This window comes from Zosterops lateralis (genome assembly GCF_965231275.1).
Source record: "Zosterops lateralis genome assembly, chromosome: 8".
Classification (NCBI taxonomy): Eukaryota; Metazoa; Chordata; class Aves; order Passeriformes; family Zosteropidae; genus Zosterops; species Zosterops lateralis.
The window spans coordinates 11,628,895-11,651,274 of record NC_139768.1 but is presented as its reverse complement, the minus strand read 5'-3'; the positions used below and the strand labels follow the sequence as shown (position 1 = coordinate 11,651,274).

General features: G+C 40.7%; 1 protein-coding gene across 6 annotated transcripts in view; it reads left to right on the top strand.

The window, feature by feature from the left end:
- Positions 1 to 1,401: 1,401 nt before the first annotated feature.
- The window catches only part of PANK1 (pantothenate kinase 1), a 34,055-nt gene continuing 13,076 nt past the window's right edge, over positions 1,402 to 22,380 (top strand). For 2 of the 6 annotated variants that reach the window (XM_083865879.1, XM_083865878.1), the window contains exons 1-2: positions 10,038 to 10,296; positions 17,790 to 18,142. In XM_083865879.1, coding sequence (XP_083722005.1) covers positions 10,053 to 10,296; positions 17,790 to 18,142 — 597 coding nt within the window. In that variant the 5' untranslated portion in view covers positions 10,038 to 10,052. Of the gene's footprint in view, positions 1,616 to 2,630; positions 2,651 to 5,325; positions 5,439 to 9,642; positions 9,719 to 10,037; positions 10,297 to 10,452; positions 10,753 to 17,789; positions 18,143 to 22,380 lie in introns of those variants that run through there. The other 4 variants (XM_083865880.1, XM_083865881.1, XM_083865883.1 and 1 more) reach the window with 4 other exon arrangements.

Here is a 22,380-nt window from a genome sequence, read left to right as displayed (position 1 = left end):
GCTGCGGTCTGTAAAGTCTTATCACAATGCATGTCTGATCTGATGAAACCACAACTAATGCCAATGTGATGGAAAGGAAATCCAGACTACAAACTTGAAACTTTTAGCCTCTAAATAGGTAAGTTTGTCACTTATCTTCCCCTTCACCCCCATCAGTTCCTTTTGTTTCTGTTCTTCCTCATTATGATTAACTCATATTGAAATTCAGTGTCAGTTTCCTGGGAACCCAGTTTTGTCGTGGCTGGGTGCTGGTGGTTAGGAGTGCCATGACCTTCCTTGGAGGAGTCCTGAAAAGGATGTCCTGGGGGACACAGGCATGTTCAGGCCGCTGGAGTGATCCAGCTCTTTTGCAAAAGCTGCATCATTCGAGTGACATGGAAGAAAGGGTTAGAGTCTTCTGGGGGAGTTCTCCAGGAGCTTTATTCCTCAACGAGATCTGGGAAGAGAAGACCAGAGAGCTGAGCAATGCAGGGACTTTTATACAGGGGAGGCAGGGGGCAGGGTTACACAACTTGGCCAGTCGGGTTAGGGATTGAAAAATGGACCAACCAGGGGAAGGATCGAAAATGGCTCCGTTAACTGGGGTGATAAGGAGGAAGGAGGGAAAAACACTGGGCTACAACCAATTAACCTGGTAGGGATAAGCTTTATGGAGCAATTAACCTGGTACTAATAAAGCTTTATGGGAGGGGGGATGGGGAACACACCTTATCACTGTGGGAGACAGCAGTCTCCTAAGGTTTCTTCCCTAGGGGGCTTACCACAACCCTGAAGCTTTCCACAGCCTCCCGTGGCTTAACTCCCTCTACACAGTTCCATTTGGGTGTACATACAGTCTAAAGAAATCACATGTTACATCCATGGTGGGAATTCATCATGCAACGAAAATAGAAAACAATTTTGTTTCAATAGTTCTGAATGATTTTCAGCTGAAGCAATGAAAAGTCAGGCATATTTTAGTGAAACGTTCATGTTTCTAAACTACGGTTTTTAAATTGAGAATTTAAGTTTATAGTAGGATTAGAAATGAATCATAATTATTGCAGATACCTATACAGCCTTATTCTCAGAAAGCAGGCTATTCAGTTCCTGAAATGATTCCTGCAGTGAGACAGGGGAATGTCCTAAGCAAGCTGCATTGGATAGTAGTTTGTATTCTCTTTCTGTTGGTCGGTTGTAAGTCTAGCGGACAACGGATGAAATACTTATTGACGCAGAGAATAACACAAATCATGTCAAACAAGGACTTCAAACACCATGCTTTGAGGTCAATTACCTGTGTGCCTGGAACTTTGATCACTCTGGTAATGGCCAGATGACATAACTTGGGTGGATGTACACACAACGATAAAAAGGCAGCTTTTCACTGAATTTTCAAGCAGAACAAGAAATGTTCTCGTGAAGTGAATATGTGTGTTTCTAATATGCTTAAGGAACTTCAGCAAAGGAAGCTAATACTGATGAATTAATTTGCTGAAACTGCAAGAAAGGTAGTTTGTTTGTTTGGTATTTAAACTTAAATGGATCCTGTTTCCAATAAGCAGCATGAAGGAGGAGTATTTCCAGGACACTGCCATACCACATGGAAGACAGCGTGTTCTCTGCCTGATGAAATGTAAGTTCAACTGCTAATCAGCCTGCCTAGAGCACTGCTAGATTAATAGCCAGTTTTTCTGAGAATACAGCTTCTGGGGAACTGAAGCTGTTTCCAATTTTTTTTTAAAGAAAATTAAGATATTCCAGTGTTTATCAAATAGAAGTCTTTCAGATTTCTGTTCCAGCATTGACCCTGCCTAGGCAAATGAGTTAAAAATCTGAGAGTGACTCTGCAATTCTGCTACTAAATTTTTCAGTTGAGGGGCATGGACGTTTAAATTTCTGGTTTGGGTCAAACTGATCCAAATATAGCTTTCATTTTAGAAGTGAGACCTGTCTGAAAGTCTTTTCTCAGCTCTCCTGCTACTTTTAATTTTAGCATTGTTGCTTTTTATTTAAATGGAAGGTGAGAAGAGCAGTTGTTTGGAATTTGTAAAAGGTTTGAAGATCTGTGTGCACAGAGCACTATGTAGGTAAAAATTATTTAAATTCAGACCTATGTTTTGTTTTCTTCTTTTTTTCCTTATATCAGTCTATGCTGTGACTGAAGTCAATCTGCTTATAATCAAATCTAAACTTGGTTGGTGACTTTTGGGATTTTTGTTTTAATCACAGACTTTCTAGTTCACTGAAATTAGGGTTCCAGCCTGATTTCTCTGTGCAGAAAAGATAAGAGGGTTTTTCTTGATGTTTTCATTAATTGTTTGTCTTTGCCATTCCTATGAAAATAGTCATGATGAGTTCATCACTGGTGGTCTTTGCATTTGCTTCAAAATATGGGAGTGAATCCACTCTAAAAATAACTTTGTCTATGTATGTCTATAGATGTTCTGTGAGGATCTAAGGTCTGTTGATGATAAGGAAGCCATAAATCAGACAACTCTTTTTTTTTGTTTAGGATTTTAGGTTACATGCATCGATTTCAGCTTGTATCAGATTGCAGTTATGCCTGTGAATGAAGACTAATGTCATATTTGTGGGCATTATGTTATCCATCCATGACCACTGATGCCTCATAACCACTGCATCAGTGGTTATACCTTTATCTGATGTGGTATGTGTACTTTCCTTTCTGATCTGTGTGCTTGTTCTGCTTATTCTCAATCTTTTTATTTTCCTTTTTGTGTGTGTGTGTGTATGTTTTGGGTTTTTGTTTGGTTTTGTTTGTGCGGTTTTGGTTTTTTGGTTAGGTTCCCCCTTTCCTTCTAAGAGGAAGTGGAATGAAGATAACATACATGTCTCCTCTGGTATATTAATTAAATTTCATAAATGAAGAAAAAGCAAATCAGTGAGTGCTTATTATTCATAGAGCATTCAGGAAAAAAGGATGAGGGATAGAAGTTTTTGCTGTATCACTTCCGTTTTCAGTGGATATACAAAGGTTTTGTGAACTGAAAAAAAGTATCTTTGTCTTCTATTTTACAGGAGATACACAATGCTTTTGTTTTCTTATTCCATGTGTGAGATCACTGGCACCAAAAGAAACGGTAGCTTCTTTATCTGACATCCAGGTCAAAGTTAAGGATAAATACAATCAATTTGGTTAGCAGTGTTCATGAGATCAAGTAATCTGATTTACCATTTTGGATTGAAAAGAACAATAAATGTGTATTATCAGAACTTTATATGTGAGTGTTAAAGTAACATCCCAGGGTGTTACGCTGTATGTTACAAGATACAAAATCTCTGTGCTCCATAGTACTTGGCATATGTTTCTCAGACACTTCCATGTTAATAATTGATCCAGAGAACTTGTTTTGATCACACATAAGGTATTTTTAAATCTTAGATTCCCGTTAGACCAAGTGTGTGTTTGCATTAGATTTGTTTTAGTAAAATAAAACAAATATTTTGGTAACACCAAGATCCCTGCAGTGAGATACAAATCACCTCCTATGCAGGAGAGACCCTGAAAGTTGCTTTCAGTGGTAGGATGTTTTTTCACAATGTATCTAATGAAGAAACAGAAGTCTATAATTCTGGTATTCTTTTTTAGTGTATACATAGTTTGTATTGACCTTGTGAAAACCTGAAAGCTCTAAATTGGCCACTTGAACATAATAAAATGCACAGCACATTTACTTTAAGGTAAAGTAACTAGTTCCAGAAATATTCAGAAGATATAACTATGGCAAACCCACCCAATGTTAGCATAAGGTTGTTTCCCTTCTTTGTTACCAGGTAGTTGGAGCATTTAAGGACAAATTTGTCATTTGTAGCATAGCTCCTTCCTACACAAGACTCTCATTCTTTGCAAATATTGATTAAAAAGGTATTTTTAGAAACATTAGCATTTGTGTGTTATTGTCTGTGGTTTCAACTTAAACTCACAAGGACATAATAAATTTTTTTTTTTAGCCTAAACAGATCTTTGGCTTATCTGTCTGAAAGCATATATTCTACTAAATTTTTAGCTCCAGGTGAGTTGTGTTTGGACCTAAACCCTGTGCTTAAATGTTCATTCCAACATAGGCTTCCTTGCTACTGGAGAAATACTAAAGGTGTGGTGTGTTTCCATTTTACACTAATTTCCATCTCTTGGCTAGTTTAAAAGAAGGAAAATTAAAGCTCTGTGTCCTTTCTAAGCTCTGATGGACACTGTGTTCCCATCTGAGTTAGAGGAGTAAGGCAGTTTTGTCTGCTTTGGAGGTATGTGTGAGCAGCTAGAATAGTTTAAAGAGATACCTTTTTTTATCTCTTCCAAACATAGGCATAGGAAGTCAGGTTTCCTGTTGTTACCTGATTCATTATCATTAATATCCATGGAAATTTCATGTCAGCATTTAAACCCCCGGAGTACAGACCAATGCATGTAAAAAGTCTCTTGTGCAGCTGACTATTGATAGGAGAACCAGTTTCTCCTCCTCTCTAAATGTGGCAGTGCTGACTAAGGAAGAGGTTGTCTGTTGTACTTGGCAGCCATTCATTCTTTCAAAGTGCTTGTTTTGAAACTATCACTTACCTCCTGATTGCATTGTGAAAGGACTACATGAAAATGCTGAGTTGAAAAGAAAGTGAAGACATTCAGCTGAGCAAAACCAGTATGTATACATACATGAGGATAATTGTCTGTGGGGGAGCAGTCAGGAGCAAAGGCCATTGTTTTTTCTAAGTGCTCTGCCACTTGTTGCAATAATTTATTTTTTTATGATGATGAACATTATTTCTCAATCAGTGGGTTGTGAACTTGCATGTTTTCTAATCACATTTTGTATATTTAAGTTCGATAGTTAAAGATTAGCAGCAGTACACTGAGCCAAATACTTGGGTACAAGGTAGACTTTATGGGGCAAAGGAGAGTGCATTGGAAATGAGTTTTTTAGCTTTTTTCCATACCTAAGAGTTTGAATCCATTAACTGTTTGTTTTCTTTTTTAAAAAGTTCTCTGCAGAATGGAAACTATGGCATGAACAAAAAAAGATTATTCACTTCCAACAACTGTTTTTTCTTCACTGTCTGGTACTTGCAAGAAATAAGGACCCTAAATGCTACTAATATTGGGAGTTTTATTTGAAATGTCTGCACTAAGGCATTTAAATTTTTTGTTTCCTGTAAAAGAAAAGCACCAACAGCTCTTTAACTACAAGGTATCAGTTAAAGTTGTAGAGAGTAAGTGTAAACTAAGTTTTAATTGTTTAGTTGGACATAGAAACAGAGGTACTGGCAAGGGAAGGCTTTAGAGAGAAAAGGTTATCACTGCTTTGTGACTGCTGCATGCTTTTTTTTCAGTTGGGATGAAAGACAGCAACCACAATCCTTAAACTCATCTCAGAACTGCCAGAGGAGAACTGTAGAAACCACTTGGACCACTGCAAAGTCTGGCCACAGGGATGGGCAAGATGGTAAGACCAGCCTACACCTATGTACCCTTCTGACTCATTGCCTAGTCTTGGCTGTTGTTGGATGTGTAAGTCAAGTCTGTTACACAGGCAGATAGTGATTGGACAAGAGGAACAGAGGAGAGATTTACATTAGGTGTTGTTAGGAAGAAATTCTCTATTCAGAGCATAGTGGGGCACTGGAAAAGGTTGTCCGGGCAAGTTGTGGGTGCCCCATTCCTGGGAGTTTTCAAGACCAGATCGGATGGGGCCCTGAACAACCTGATCTGGTGGGTGGCATCCCTCTACATGGCAGGGGGGTTGGAACTAAATGGTATTTTAAGGTCCCTTCTACCCAATACAATTCTGTGTCTTAGTTTGCATGCATTGCAGGTAGCATTCATGCTGCCTTGCCTGGCCACTGAGCTTGGCACTTGGGCCGGGAGATCTATGTATGCCCTATTTGTCATCAACAAAGAGAAAGAACATTCCTCCTCAGGGCTGTGCAGAATGCCAAAGCAATGCTCCTGCTTAGACAGAGTGCCTTTTTCCATGTTTCTTTCACTTGATGAAAAGTGAGGGGGAGATGAGCTTCCCCTCTCTGCAGGGCTTTTCTTCATAACATCAACAGATTTTCTTTAAGTGCCACAGAAGGCATAATTGAAAGAAGCCTGTACTAATAGGTGTGTGAAAAGGGAAGGAACTGATAGTCTCAGTATCTTTCGTGGCCTCAATCTGAGAAAGGTCTAGGCTTATGACTAAATTTATGCCATTCATTTCCTCTGTCATCTGCAATCAGTTTCCCCTCTCGGATGCATTAGTGTTTGGGGGAAGCAGAATTCTCATGTGAGCTAGCTGATAGTAAGACTTCCTTCTCTGAAAAACTTGCTTTCCTGAGTCACACCAATAGTTCCAGAGATCTTTATGTCTGCTTTTAAATACTCTGATGTTGCACTTTCCAGATAAAAATTTTACACAGTTTTAGAGTTTTTTTGTCCTGTTGATTACACATCTATCCCTTGTCACAACATAGTTATGTTTGACTGTTGGTCTTCTAGCCCTGCAATTTATGAGAAAAAGAACTTGAAAAAAATGTGTCCACCAAAGGTCCTGCATACACCAAAACAGTATGGAGATTTTTCCAGTTCTGAAAAAAAGTTAAGGAGAAATAACCAGACTCTTAGACTTGGCACTTTCTATTTGATATGTGCAAAATGTGAATATACCAAAAACAAATCAACAGTATCTTTTTTTTGTGTGTGTGTGTGAGGAATGTTCTAAATAGTTAATTTATTCTGCTTTACTGCATTTGCTTTATTTCAAAGAGGAAAAATTGAGTAAGAACTAGTATAAATGGCCTGCAGTATAGAAACAGGATAAACATGGAAATAATTTGAATAAAAATATAAACAGGAATGGCAGAGTGACAGCAACTGCTTGCTGCTATAAATCCTCAGGCAGCTATAGCAGAAGCCTCTTGCCTTACATTCTTTGCAGTCTTTGCAGTCTGTGTAGTTTGAGAAGATAGGTACATGTGTCTCATTACCACTCCTCTCCAAAATATGGCCAAACATTTATAGCTGGTTGGCTTTGAATTAGAATAATACCACTGGTGCTCTGTAAGATTTTTTGTTGTTGTTTCTGGATAACAGATTTACATATGGACTGCATCTGTTTGGTACTTATTTTAGCTTAGCCTTAGATCATGGATATAGGAATCCCGTGGAATGGAGGGAGATATAACCCTCAGAGGTTCCTAAAAAGTTGCAAGCCAGGTTGCCTGATGATAATATACCTGAAAGGATGGTGTATTTTCTTGTTTTTTCCAGTTGCATTGGTTTTGAAAGACCAATGGAAGACCTGGAGCACAGCACTTTTGAGCGTTCAATGGCAAATTATCCTAACTGCATGGGAGTCAGTAGTTTGCTGAAATTGACAGCGTTAGAGAATTACAGACTTGCCCTTTGTGTTTATAAACAAATAAAAAGAGGTGGCGGAAAGATGAGTGTTTGAAGCACAGGCAGGTATGGACTAATCCATGAAGTGTTTGCTGTGCAAATGTGTAATATGCAGTGAGGCAGTATAGCAGACTTGTTCAGTGATGTCATTTGTGTCCTGGATTGTTCAGCATAGAAGGTGTTTGTAGTCCTTTTCCCAACAAATTGCTGGTTTACAGTGAGATATATAGAAAATATTTTAATACATAAACTAGGAGCTACCACTGCTTCAGTTGAAGAAGAAAGACAGAAATACTGAGTAAGCATTAATTTTGAAAGAACTGAAATCATCCTTGACTTTGTTTGTCAATATTGCACCTAGATTCTATTTAGATTGTCTTACAAGTTTAACTGAAAACTGAACTGGCAAACAGGGTTTGTTTAGAAAGCTATGGTGAAAGGAAGGGGGAAAATTTACTTTAGTTGCACCAAGGTGTTAGAAACTTCACTTATAATAAATGCCATGACTTCATTTACAGATTTTATATGTTCCAGTCCATTTCTATCTGTGGCATGATTGTGCAAAATTAAAAGCGAAATATTAGGAAATACTCAGTTAGAAATAAAGGATTGGAAGGAAGTTCAGAGAGGTGCCTTCTCCTTGCTTCAAGTTTGGATTGGTTCTACGTAAACCATTCATCCACAGATACTTAGCTTCTCTTAAAAATTTGCTTGCAGTGAACAGCTAAGACTTGCAGTTCAGTCTAATCCTTGTCTAACTTCATGCTAAGAAATGCCTGCCTCCAGTGTGAAGTAAATTTCCCTTCCTGCAGTTGCCACTTGAGAATTTTCTTATTTCTCAACAACTGTGATATTTCCTTTGCTGTTACCTGTTCCAGAATGATTACCCCTTAAACTTTCATTTCAGAGACTAAAACCTGATGTTTTCATTTCATGTTTTCATTTCATTCTGTTAGTTACTCCAAAAGTTTCTTAGAAGCCTAAAATTGGACACAGTACTTGAGTACAGTATTCCAGTGAGCCAGTGGAAGAACTGTTCTGCTACAAGGAAATTTAAGTGTGCAATTAAAGGTGCTCTTGCTTTTGTTGGAGTAAGGTAAAAAGTTGCCACCTTTCAGCTGAGACACAGTAACTGCTCATGTGTCTGCTCCCAGCAAATGCAGAGAAAACCAGGTTTGATCTCCTGTTCCATATTGGACTGGCTGTATGTGCAGTCAGTTTCTGTGTCAGGGATGAGAAGGGACAACTGTTACCTGCTGGGGACAGTAGCAAGGATTCCTCATGCCCTGAGAGGTTGGACAGTTTCATAAAGTGTACCCAGCCAGCTGCCTAGATCTGCCATCAAATGACATGAGGGTCTGTGCCAGTCCAGGCAGCAGCCTTCTGCATTGTAGTTTAAACATAATCGTATAAGTTAGGGACTTCTCAAGGAATTTCACACTTTTAGAAGCACTAATCTCCCATGTAGCAGTGAATGTTTGTAGCCTGTCTTCCTTCTTACCCTCTTCAGGGCAGTTGCTTTTGAGCTGGCAATTACAAGTGCTTATGCATAAGAATATTGAGAAAAATCTAAGTATTTAAATCATCTTCAGAATATTGCTTGCAGGCTTTTAGGAAGAAAATTTTACTTTGTTCTCAAACATTCTTTCTTTATTTTCCCAACTTGGTGTGCACGTTTTTCTGTTGCTTGCTCCCAGTTACCTAAACATAATATTCTGATCCCAGCCCAGAAGTGGAGAGAATGCCACATTACCTCTCATGAAGCCATTTCTTAATGCAATATCCCTTTCTGGAGGCAGTTATAATAGCTCTTCATTCTTTGCACGGGTTCTACTGTGGAGGCCCCATGTCCTGAATTATTCTATGTGTAAGAAGGAGCCATTATGAGACCTGTTTTTACTTTAAGAACAACCATGTGTGTAGTGACTGGCACTGTCACTATAAAGAAATGACCTTCATGTGCAGAACAAAATTCAATTAGTGTTTCTTTTCAAGTGCACATGGCACCACAGCATAGTTCACCCAGATTTATTTTATCTCCACTTGATATTTGATATATTCCGTTCAGAAAACGCATTTTTACACTTGGATATTTCAGCGGTCAGAGAATAAATCACAGTCACAAGATTATCAGTGCTGTGCAGGGAAAGCCAAGACACTAAAAAAGCATGAGGTCAGACACATTCAAGGTCACCGTAGTCGCTCTAAGCTGTTGAGTGATGGCACGTGACAACGCAGACAAAAACTTGAACGTTCCTAGCGATGCATAAATAACTTTGTGTGAGGTACAGGGCGTACCTGTGAGCGCCGCACCGAGACACACGGGGCTACCTGAGTAGCGCCAGGGTACGGCGGAGCGAGAATGCCCGCGGTGCCAGGGGCAGCCCGCTCAGTGCTGTACCGGGGCGCGCTCCCGGGGCGGCTGCCGGGGGCCCGCAGGTGCGGGGCGCGGCGCCGGGAGCGCGCACGCTGCCCGGGCGGGGGGGTCGCCGCGTCCCCGGCGAGGGCGGCGGCCGCCCCTGTCTCTGCAGCGCGCTGCGGGCAGGACGCCTGCGCCGTGCGGGGGGGCGGGCGCCGCATCCCAGCGCCGGGAGCAGCGGGCACGGCCGCCGGCATGAGCGGAGCCTCCGCCGCGCCCGGCCGGACCTGAGCCGGGAGACAAAGGGGAGAGGCCGCCGCCATGGGCGAGCAGCTCCGCGCCCAGCCCGCCGCCCCGGCGGGGCCGCCGCCCGCCGCCGCCTCCTGCTCGCTGCTCGGCGGGCTGCTGCAGAACGGCTTCCACCCCTCGGGCCCGCCGCTCGGCAACGGGGAGCCGCCGCACCCGCTGCTGCTGCGCCCGGAGCCGCCGCCGCTCAGCCACGGCTCCCCGGCCAAGAAATGCAGGCTGCGCCGGAGGCTGGACTCGGGCCGGCGGCACAGGCCACGTAAGTGATGAGCGCGGCGGCTCCGGGGAGCGGCGCCGGCCCGTTCCCTCCGCTCCGCGCGGCGCTGCCGCAGCCCGGCCCGGTGCCGCTCCCGCGCCTCCTCCCTCCCTCCCCGCGGAGCGCCGCCCGGCCGGGGCTGACGGCACACGGGGCTGAGGCCGCCCGGCTCCGCGCCGCGGGCGTTCCGCCCCCCAACGCCGGTGCCGGGCGGGCGGAGCGAGGGCCCCGGGCCGGCCAATGCGGCGGCGCCGCCCGGGCATCGCCCCGCTCCCGCGTGGGCCGGGCCCGCCCTGCGCCAATGGGGCGGCGGCGGGCGGGGAGCGGCGGCCCGGCACAAACGCGGGCGAGGAGCGGCGGCCGCTCTTGCCCAGCCGCGCGTCGGGCGGTGCCCAGGCTCCTGCCCGTCCCGCCGCCTCCCCGCCGCACGCATGAAGCTCATAGTGCACAAGAAACACTGTGAGTAACGCCGGGGCGCTCCGGAGCCTGGGAAGGCTCCGCGGGCTTAGTGCCTGCTCCTTTCCCAAACGTTAGAATGAATCTGGGAACCTGGAGCGAGTTATTCTGAGTGGCAGGGGAAAAAATAATATTTCTAAACAGCTTAAATTTGTAATATGCTTCTTATTTAGGAAGTGTTCGTGAACTGGCTGTCCATTTCAGGTTTGGGTTTAAGGCTGGGACTCAAACGTTCTACTTGTTAATTCCGTATTTCCTTAATTCTCTCTGGTTTATTGATTAGTACTCTTTCTTACTAGTAGGTATGAAGGTACTGAGTAATTCCTTAGTAAACTCTGCAAGTGAAACAATCTAGGGAAAAAGTACTCTGTTTCTTTTCACTCTCACTTCACTAGCCCTTCACATAAACCCACAAATGTTTGCTTCTTTGTTACAAGTTCAGCATGTTCCAAAAGGGTAATAGGGATGGTCAGGATCACAGCTGCCTCTTGCCAAAACTTAAAGATGTTTCTACTCAGTAGGAAGCAGTGTGCATTCAGCTGCTCTGGGTTTTGACTTTTTTTCCTTTGTCTTGAAGTGGTTATTTAAAAAGCTTTCCTGGTTAAACAGAACAAAATATTCAGAAACAGCCTTGACAAGCTGCACCTTTCACGGGACTGTGTATTAACCAGTGCCTTTTCTGGCTTTTTCAATGCTTTTGGTGAGCTACTCATGCCCCTTTCTCTTAAATGTTCTCTGATTAATCACATAGTGCTTACAGTACTTGTTGGTAGTTAATTTAGTCCTCTATCAAGTTTAACCTATCAATGCCCTAGTTGCTCTCTGTCTCAAACTGTTTCTGTAGTCTTTGTCCTGCTTCACATTTTCTTCATGAACAAAACCTGCAGAACTTGGCTTGGCTTACATTTGGATTTGGTGTAATTGAGCAGAGTCAGCACTTGCATATCAAACTGTCCATAATAGTAAAAACTTTTTTGAAGCAAAGAATAAAGCTTTTTGGGATTCATGTAACCACTTGATTAAGAAAGAATGAGGACTTTGGAATTTCTTGAGGGAAAAAAGAGCCCATCAGAGTAAAAAGCATAGCTGGCTGAGTATATTGCCCAAGATGTGTGACAACTGAACCTTCATGTGTGGAGTTTTAGTGAAGTGAGGCTTTAATGAAAACAGCAGCTGAGGGAAGTGCTTTGTAGAACTATTTTGTGGGCAATGTATTTGTTGATTAAAATACATGAATGCTTGCTGATATGCTTTTTAATATATAGTTTATTTTGTACATGCAGAAGTTTGAAATTTAGTATTAGTCATATAGGGAATAATCATAGTACATTGTCACCATCTTAAAAAATTCATTACATTATTACCCAAATTATCCTGGTACTGCACACCTTCCCACTGAATCCTCCTCTGGTGAATACTACACAGTACCATTTTTACTGGTTTGTTTGATGCTTTTAGTCCTGGCCTTTGCAGTTGTTTGTTCTTTTCTTAAGGACAGATGGCAAAATGAAGTGCAGTTGCCACATGGCATGTGAGACCAGTATTGATTGCAGGGTTTGCTTTGTGTGGTGGTGAAGATGATGAGATAATTGGCATTTCCCAATATTTCAACAAATGAGGCCTATCTTTCTGCAGCAATTATTCCTTTAAACCCTTATTTTCTTGATTTTTTTTTTTTACTTTCTGACAAAGTGAGGTAGAATTTTATGTTCACAAGTCTTTTTCCCCTGTCAGAAGGGAAGATTCCCCATAAAATCAGTGTACTTTGCTGATAAGCCTGTGAGAGAGGGCTCACCTATTACAGCCTCTGCTGGGAAATCTGTTCTTTATTTTCTTTTTTCCTTAGTTTAACTAGATGGGTCGTCAGGGATATTTGGTTTGCATAGGTTTACTTTTTCTTTAGAGATCAGTTTGTGGTAATATCCACATTTATGTGGATGGTCACACCTGTTTGACAAAATGCTCTCTGCTTTTGGGTTTGAACTTTCTGGGGGGTTGGTCGTAACTTTTGGGTCTGTTGGTTTTCAGTGAGGAGGAGGATGTGCTTATTGCCCAAAGATGAACTGGAAGGCTTCACCTGATATGTGTGCATAATTTAGCTCTAACATTTTAACGTTTGAGGAAACTTTAATTACTAAGCAGATATAATTAGTTTTTGGAGCTATGTATTCTAGTATTTTTCAAAGAAAAAATGCTTCCTTTTTTTTTTTTTTTGTAACTGTGTAAAACATAAAGAAGTAGTTGAAAAATATGTATAAGCTATTATCCCTTTTTTAATAAAAATCATTTTTCAGATGCTGTAAGAATACTATGCCATGTTATGTGTGTGTTGTTTTGATTGTTTTTCCCCTCTGTTACTGTTTTTGGTTCTCTCATCTCTTCTGGACTCAATTAACAGAGGAAGTTCCTAAATCATCAAAGTGTCAAGCAATGCAAATGAAATGTAAATAAAGTAATAGAATTTCAACATATGTGTGTTCAGAAGGAAAAGCAGCTGAAACGAAGATATTTCATCAGAGATACTTATGACTAAGAAATCAGGGTATTGATACCACCATTCAAATTATTGATAAAAAATTGAAATACCTTGCCTGTCTTCAAGGGAATACAGATCTTTTAAGAGAGATGTATAAGCTGAAACAGTTTTGGCAAAAGAAGAAACTGCTGCGAATGAGTCAGGAATAAATCCAGGGCTCAGGTAGAGAGAAGAATGTTCTAACCAGCAGGATTCAAGCACAATATCTTTCTGAATGTTGAGGAGTAAAAAGATTCAGCTAACCTTATGTGGTGGTTGTTTAAATGTATGAAAAGGATTACTCTTGGTTATCTTTTTTAATGGGGGTAAATGTTACTTTGTGACCCAGGAGTTCCCTCTCATTCTCTCTTCTCCTGAGCTTATCTGTGAGGAGAATGTTGTGATTTGATATTTACTTTCCACAGAACGTTGTGATTTGATATTTACTTTCCACATGCCCTTGTTATATTGTATGTTACGCATAAGATTTTTCAAAGTCCAAGGTGTTGAAATCTGAATATAATAATGCCTTGTAGGAATAGGCTGACAGCCCAGAGTTAATGCAGAAAGTAGGTAAAATGTATCGTGGAATTTCTCGTGAGTGAACCTTTGCCCCAGATACACAGCTGTTGGTGTGCATCAGATTACCTCCTTATGCAATGCTGTAGATACCTTCTGTTTGCATTGTCACATGCTCCTGCACTAGTGCAGATTTTTATCTCACCATAACCAACCACTAAGTACTTGGGACACTTTATTAACATAAAGAGATTTTTTTTTTTTTTTTAAGAAGATAAGTACAGTCTTTGATTTATGCCAGACATTCGAGAACACATGATGCATTTTGATGCTTTCTGTATCGATATTATGGAACCTAAAACTAGATTTTACAGTGCTATTTTTTGACTTACTGCTGTGTAGCAATGCAATAGAATAGGTCTGGTTTTGCCACAGTTATAGATTCAACTGATCTAATAGGTATGTTGCATACCTACTGAAAAGAAAGAAATCATCTCATAAGCCTTCTCAGACAATTTTAATGAAAAAGTGCATTTTTTTATGTTCTGAGAACATTTCTCTAACATATCTGGTGTCTTTACTGCTCATAGTAAATTACACAGTTTTGACTAAGTGAGATCAGCCTGAGATGGGCGTGGGGTGGATTTTACTTTCCCCTCCTTGCTTTTCTGGCTTTTCATAATTCAGGGACACTTTTTAAAGTTATCAATGAAATACTGGACTTCCAGTTTAAAACAAACCAACAGAAAACCTCAAACACCACTCCCCCTCCCAAAAAAAACCCCCAAAAACCAACAACAAACAAAAAAACCGAAAAACAAAACCAACCAACGAAAAAAAGCAACCCACCAAAAAAATCTCCACTATTGTCTCCCCATTTTCCCTCAACTTCTTGGAAAACTTACCTACACAAAGACCTTTCTTTCATACCCCCTGTTTGTGGTCCTGGGCAGGCTTTGTTAATTTTGGTGGCTTCTAAATCATCTTACTCTCTGTATTCGTGGAGGCAGCAAACCCCAGGAGCACCTTTAGTCTGTGTGCACACTCCCATTAGCACCACATTCAGTGGCACCAGGAAAGCTGAAGTGTATAGGTACCAGCTGAGATGAATTATATATAGATACAGGAAAAACTGATGGTGGGTCCGAGGTGCATTTTGATTTGGAACATACTGGTAGTTACAAAAGATACAATGAATACATTTTAAAATAATCATTGGAATACAGAAGTCTTACAGAAGTGTTTCTCCTCTCACTCCAGTTCTGCAGAAGTTACATAATTTTCATTGCAACTTGTTAGAAACTTTGAGACTTCTATTTTCTTTCTTAATTGGTTAACCAGCCAAGATGGTTGTTGAATTATTGCAAGTAATTCAAACAGAGATCTAGTGTTAGAAGTTTAGAAGAAAACTAAGCTGGTTTTCTGCATAACTGAAATATCTGGTTTTGTTGTCAGATCTTGGGCTCTTTATTTGTGCTGAAGAAAACTGCTGGTGTTCTAAAAGCAAAGTTCCTTTCTTTCTGCAGCAGTCCATTTGGCTCACAACAAAATGAAAGGAACTTAGATTCACAGAGAGAATTAGCTCAAAAAAAAAAAGTTTCCTGGTATTTCTGCTCACTTTATAAATGCAAGCATTGTGTGTAGCTATCCCAAGAATTATGCAGAGTTGAAGAAACTTCATAGTTGTTTTCTACAGTACTTATTCTTCATGAATTATTTGGTTATAACTCCTTAAAATGTTAAGATCTAAAATGAAATGTCTTGGCAGTCCTTTATGAATAGCTCTCAGCTGTTAGTGCTTACTTTAACACTTTTATTGCTGGGTTTCTATTTGATAGGAGGATGGAAAACTTCTTCCTTTGCTTAAAGATGAAATTTGCACTATGGCTTTAAAACAAATGTTGGTGCAGGTAGAGTGTAGCAGGTTTTATGCCCTTAATGAAAAATAGTGGAAATTGGCATATACTTAGCTACAGGCTGGTTCTGTATTGCATTGTCCAGTCATGCTGCTTTTAAAATTGAACTTCCTGCTTGCAAAGTTGAGATACATCTGAGGAGGAGACTTACTGTTCCAGTGGGTCAGCTTTAATAAAGATTCGTGTAAATCACTAATAGGATTGGCATCCTGAGCTCCACTGCATTGAAATGTTGTGCAGTGTTGACCAGATAGCTTTCATATAAATATTTACCTTGTTCTTTCATAAGTGTTTGAGTTGCAGGTTAGTCTATAATGTATTTTTCTTATTTAAAATAAAACTTCTTTTAAAAACACTTGTTTTGAATTCTTCCTATTTCAAGGAACTCTCATGTATCTCCATAGGATGATGTATCTTCCCAAACCTCAAATTAGACTTAAATTTCACTGTCTTTGTGCTGTTTGTACAGCATGGAAAAAAATAAATTAGACTTTACAACAGATAACAGCTATTTCATTGGAGTTTATGCACTATGCCTGCCTTGTCCATGGGGAGCTGGGAGGGGAAACCAATGATTCAATTACTTGGCATAGAGCAATGGAGCAAAATAACTGTTTTAAATGTATGACATTTAGGGATTGGTTTGGGCAGGGAGAGCATATTAAAAATTGGGGAATTTAGACTTTTAAATTATTCAGCCAGATGATGCTGAGACACTTGTGGTAAGAAAAAAAGACTAAACCTCTTTCAGCCTGAAGCTGAGTAACTTAACAGTGATCTGTGATCATATGAGAAAGGACAGTGTGATAAGTACCTCCTATGCTTATTAAAGTGTTTGTACCAAGTTGTTTATTTTTAGGTTCACTGGCAGAAAAATCAGCTATGCATATGGTATTTATGGTTTCAAGTTTGTATCAACACTAAGTTGAGGTGCCCTAGTTGGTAGAATCATTTTTCTAGCCAGTCCGCCTGATTCTTTTTAAAAAGCAGGAAGGTGACTGTGTGACTGCTATTTTAGAAATGTCTTAGATGTTAATCGTATACTCAGTACTTTTAATTTGATTTTTCTAAGAAACATTGCTAGCTCCCTCCATCTGCAGTGCCTGTGTATAGATTATGTGTTGCTTCATCGATTCTTATTGCTTCATAGTTGCCTGGCTTACTATTTCAAATGTACATGTATATATAAGTGGAGCAGGTAGGCCAGCTTGATTGATTTACTGTCTTCTGCTGGGTGTTCTCCATAGTAATTTTCTCCTGCTATTAACAAAACAAAGATTTTGGAGGACCTAGGCCAGCTGTGGCAAGCTGAGAAACAAATGGTGGCATTTCTTTTATAATTGTATGATAAACTAACGCATATGCCAGCAAAGGGAGTCTATGCTCAAAGGACGGGTCTGTCAGTGGTAGATACTGAATATTAGCCAGCTCACTTTTGGCTGCTCTATGCAAGTGTTGCAGTCCAACAGAGCTGCTGGTTCTGGTGGGTTGGAGTCTGGAGGCCTCCTGCATAATGGGAGCTCTGTATTGCTGCTCTTCAGACACAGCCCTGTGACCGTGGAAATTCTGACTGTGCTTGGAAAGGCAATTGTAGATGTTACGCTGTGGGAATATGACTTGAGAAATCTTGTTCTTCTGTTTGTTTGGTTGTTTCTTCCTCCTCCTCATCCCCTTAATTCTTAGCAGAATTGGAGCCAATTGGGTGAAACACAATTTCATTTAATTTCTCACCCATTGGTGCCGATTGGGTGAAATGCAGTAAATGTTCTCTGTCAAGAGGTGGTAACTGAAGAGTAAAACAATTTCCTAGGAAATAAAAATGTTTTAATTTTATTAAAACCTGCTTCTTCAGACAAGAATAGTTTGAGATTTTCTTTATTCTTTCTCTTAACTTAGGCTTTGTGAAGGCTTAACCTAGAGATGTGTTTGAAGCATATAAATTGTATGTAAGTGACTCCCAGTTCTCAGGAGTAGATACTGCTATGGTGACTGCACTGAACTGTCATTCAGCAAATGATTTAAGTGATTTGTCTAGCCTGTATGTTTATAGTGACTTTCTCTTTTTTCCTCCCAAACCCCCTTGTTCTTAGCGTTCCCATGGTTTGGAATGGATATCGGTGGAACGTTGGTTAAACTGGTCTACTTTGAACCTAAGGACATTACTGCAGAGGAGGAACAGGAGGAGGTGGAAAACCTGAAAAGCATTAGGAAATACTTGACCTCCAATACAGCCTATGGTAAAACTGGCATTCACGATGTCCACCTGGAACTGAAAAATTTGACTATGTGTGGACGCAAAGGAAACCTGCACTTCATCCGCTTTCCCAGCTGTGCCATGCACAGGTTCATACAGATGGGTAGTGAAAAGAACTTCTCCAGTTTGCACACTACGCTCTGTGCCACGGGAGGTGGAGCTTACAAGTTTGAGGAAGACTTTAGAACGGTACGTGAACAGTTCACTGGGTTCAGTGGGAAGTACTTTGGGAAAACATAATGAGAGCCCATCTCTTAAAACTTGCTGGGAAATAACTTTGTTTTTAGTCCATCCTAACTGATTAGGAGCAACAGAATCAGTTCATATTTGTTAATTGGTGGCATTGCTGGACACATGGAGGGGAGAGGGAAGGTTATTCTATTTTCTGGGTATTCTATTGAAGTATTGCTGCGCAGAATGTTTTTAGTAAATGTGGAGGTTTTTAATGATACAGTTGTGATGATCAGATGCTTCATAATCAACTGAGGGTAGGTTATGACAACCTAGAAGCCTGACACTATAGCTACTCGCAAACTGGTTATCTGTTGGAAACCAGATACGAAACCATACAGGATGGAGATTTGATTCAGGCTCCTTTCCGTTTGTATTAACCTTCAAACAGACTGAAGTCAAGAGTATGGAAGACCCACCATGGAGCATGGGGGAGAAACAGTGTGTGGGAGCATAATAATACCAGCCAGCTTTTGATTTCTGTTCTGTGAGTGTGCCATTTTAAGAAAGGCAGTTCATGAGATGAGTAGGTCTCAGATCCCCAAGGATTTAAAAATAGCCATTTGCAGGGAACTCCAGAAGCTGATGTAAATGTGAAGTTTTGCGCTAGAGTACTCTTCAGAAATTGGTTGTGGTGCAGAAGCATGGAAGAGCTGTTGGACAAGCTGTGTTGAAGAGAAAAAGCATTCAGGAGGCAGTTGTCTGTTGTGTATCCATCTGTATTGGGACAGATGTATCTTCATTTGTATCTTCATTCATATCTTGTGTATCTTCATTTATTTTCTGTGAAAAAGAGACAAATCTGATTGTCTCAGAACAGCGTCACTAAGAGTAATGTGAATGATTTACTTGATTGGTGGGTCTGGCACTTCTGTCCATAACTTTTGACTTGATCTTGGGGCTGAGGGATGGCTGCTGGGTATGACAGGTTACAGCTGCATTTCTGTCTCTACTTCAGTGCAGGGAGCTCTCATACTGAATCACCAGCTTCTGTTGACTGCAGTCCTTGCCTCTGTGTGCTTAATTTTTAACTCTAAGCATCCATTCCTGCTGTACAAGAGGTTTTTTTCTTTGTCAATACCCTTCTGTCATCCTCACATACCAGATGACCTGGATTCTGAGGGGAAAAAAGGCTGCTGTAAGAGCTCACAATGAATTCCAGCTGTTAGGCTGTTGTGCAGTCACTTTCACTGAATGTTAGATTGTTTCCATGTCCAAGGAAGGACTATCAAGTTTCTGAATTGGTCTAGGAGTCCACCACTAGTGGACTAGCACCACTAGTGCTAGATTTCTTGTTGTTTAGGTTGATTGCAAGTCCCTTACAAGTTAGTCTGCTGAAGTCTCAAAAACTTGTTTGCCTCACATTGTGTAAGGATGTTGGCACCACAGTAGGAGATGAGTTTTAGTTCTAGTCAGTGTGGCCTCAGTTTGGGTGTTTTTGAGTAGATTTTCATTGTCCTGGGAATGATTCAGGCCACATTCTTTAGTGACAATGGGAGGTCACTTCAGGACATTCTGAAGAGGCTGACTGTCACCTTGGGATGGTCAGTCTCTCTGAATTCATTCTTCCTGCATCATGTAATAACAGCCACAGTTGCTTAGTAAGGAAGTTCATGTCCCTTGTTCCCACAGCTGTAGAAATGAGCTGGAAGGTACCTGGTGGCTCTCACAGCTGAGCATTAACTCTCTGTAGCTTTGGCTTTACAAGCTGGAAATATGCATTCTACAGCAAGGGATCAGTCTCATCTCAGCTGAAACATAGGCAGTATAGCAAGGGAAGCCATAGCTGGAGGAATTGGGGCTGTTTGCCAGCTATTGAACACAAATATGACTTTGGCATGAAATTCCACATCTCTGCAGTGTTGTTAACATCCTGTGTGCTACAACACCTGTAGGTAGTTTAAGACAAACCCTATAAAGGCTGGCCAGGGAGTTTTCTAGCATAAAGCAATCAGTGAAGTGCACTCTCACTAAAAGGAGGGTTTTGGACACCTTACAACTATCCAGTTCCATACCTTCCTTTATAGCAAGTGTTTCTTGGCTTAAACTGTAATATCCATAGAGAATTACAGAAACAGAATATTATCTTTTACATGGAAGTTTCTTGCTTAGTCTCTCTCAAAGGGCAAAGTGTTCTGGGTCCTGGCACTTAAATTGTCACACTTCATTAGCCATGGTATCAGCAGCTGGCTATCAGTGTGTTCTGCTCTAACAGCTTCAGGAGTTGGTCAAAGCTCTGAAATACCTGTTTCAAGTATTTGACCACTAATTCATCTCTAGAAGTAGAGAATATGTGCCAAGTGTAAATCTTGCTGTTGCAGGATTCAGTATTGTAAAATGCCTTATGTGGAGGAGACTTTAAACCTTCCTGTTTGTTACTTAGAAGCAGTGTGGAAAAACTAAGGTATGTTTGTGAATGTTGTTACTTTCATTAAAAAATCTGGCTAAATGCTAGTAAACTCATTTGATCTAGCTAACAAGCTTTTGTTCAGGCCCTTTATTTTCCTGTGTATATACTTTTAAGTTACTTGTCTGTCAGAGTATTTCTCAATGTGACTGTATGATTGCATTGATTTAGTACAGAAGATCCAATATATTGCAAAACAACACTCAAATCCCAAGGAAGGAAGCCTTCCAAGATTATAGAAGCTTTTTCTCCTTAAAATAGAGAGGCAAATACCCTGTTGTTACTTGCCTCTGTTCCTTTGTCTGGTTCTGAATCCCTAAATGAGTTAAATAGGTTTGATCTAGATATCTCTGTTGGTTTTGTGTATTAAAAAAATAGCATAAAATGGTGAGACATATTCTGTTTACCTTAAGACTAATATTTTTATTTTTTTTATTAAAAGGCAGCTTAATCTACAAATGCTTAGCTATTTCACCTCCCTCTTATGATCTGCAGTGTTGGAGAGGTGGATCCCTGAGGAAGTCAGGGATCTCCATGGTCTGCTTGCTGACTGCTGGCAGCGTGTTGGATCTTTCCTCAGTCAGTAGCTTGGCAAATCATCTGACTCATTCTGAAGATCTGAATGCTTCCCCTAGAAGTAGGGAAATTGACTCTATTCATTAAACTAGACCACAGAAATAATATTACCAACCATGTGGTTATACTTAATGTTCATTGAAGAGACCATCAGTAAGTAATTCACCAAAAGGACTGTTTCCAGCCTAGGGTTTTTTTTCTTTTGTTTTTGTTCTTTTACCTCCTCTCTGAATGACTCTGAATGATCTTTATGGCTGGCTGACTTTATTTTCAGGTAACAGTGGTGTTAAGGCATGGATGAATCTGCAACTTAATTCTGGTAATCCTTCCTCCTTTCCCCAGCTACATACTGTCACTTCCCATATGCTTTAAATGTTCAAGTAACCACTTCTGTAACAGTAAGGAGTACTTAGACTGACTTGCTTGTGAGATGAATTTGTGACTCCTCCATGATAGCACAGGCACATTACTTGCACAGAAGTTTGCTCTTAATGTAATGAGGAATAAATCTTTAGTTTTACAAAACTGCCACTCAGTTTTGTAAAGGAACTCATAATGAAGGATGAGAAGGAAGGACTATTCAGACTTTTGATTAAAACCTGCTCTATTATAAAATTTCTGTTGATTGCAGTGGCTCAAAGGTGGGATCTCTGTATTCATTTCCTGAACAGACACCTGCAGAACCTGACTTGTCTTAATAGAAATTTTACTGTCTTCACTGGGAGCAGCATCTGTGCTAAAAATCCCCAATCACTTAATCAAGAACATTTGGGACAGGGGGAGAAGGAAATCTCCTACCCACACAGACTCAAACTCAGGCCTTGACCTTCCCATAAAGGAAAATTCTTTAAAAGTGAGCTTGCCTGTTGGATAGTGATTTTCTTGTGCCAGTTATAGCTTATTAGCTAATTCTATGGCTTGACTTTGTGGTATGAGCTGAATGCCTGAGGATGACTTATAGACTGTGTTCATCTTAAAACAAATAAACTCACTGGTCTGTGTTGTAGGATGAGTGAGCTGTGTAACTCTTTCACAGTCGGTGTGAGACACTCAAAAAATCTTCTGGCTGGAGGCCTCAGGCTGTAGGGGCTGGGCTGGAGGTGAAAGTGGCATCCAGAGAATGGGTAAAGTGACCTCTTCAGAGGGAATGGAGGGAAACAATGTGCATCTCTTCCCTACCAGGACAGAGGAGAGATCCTTGTGGCTCACTGTG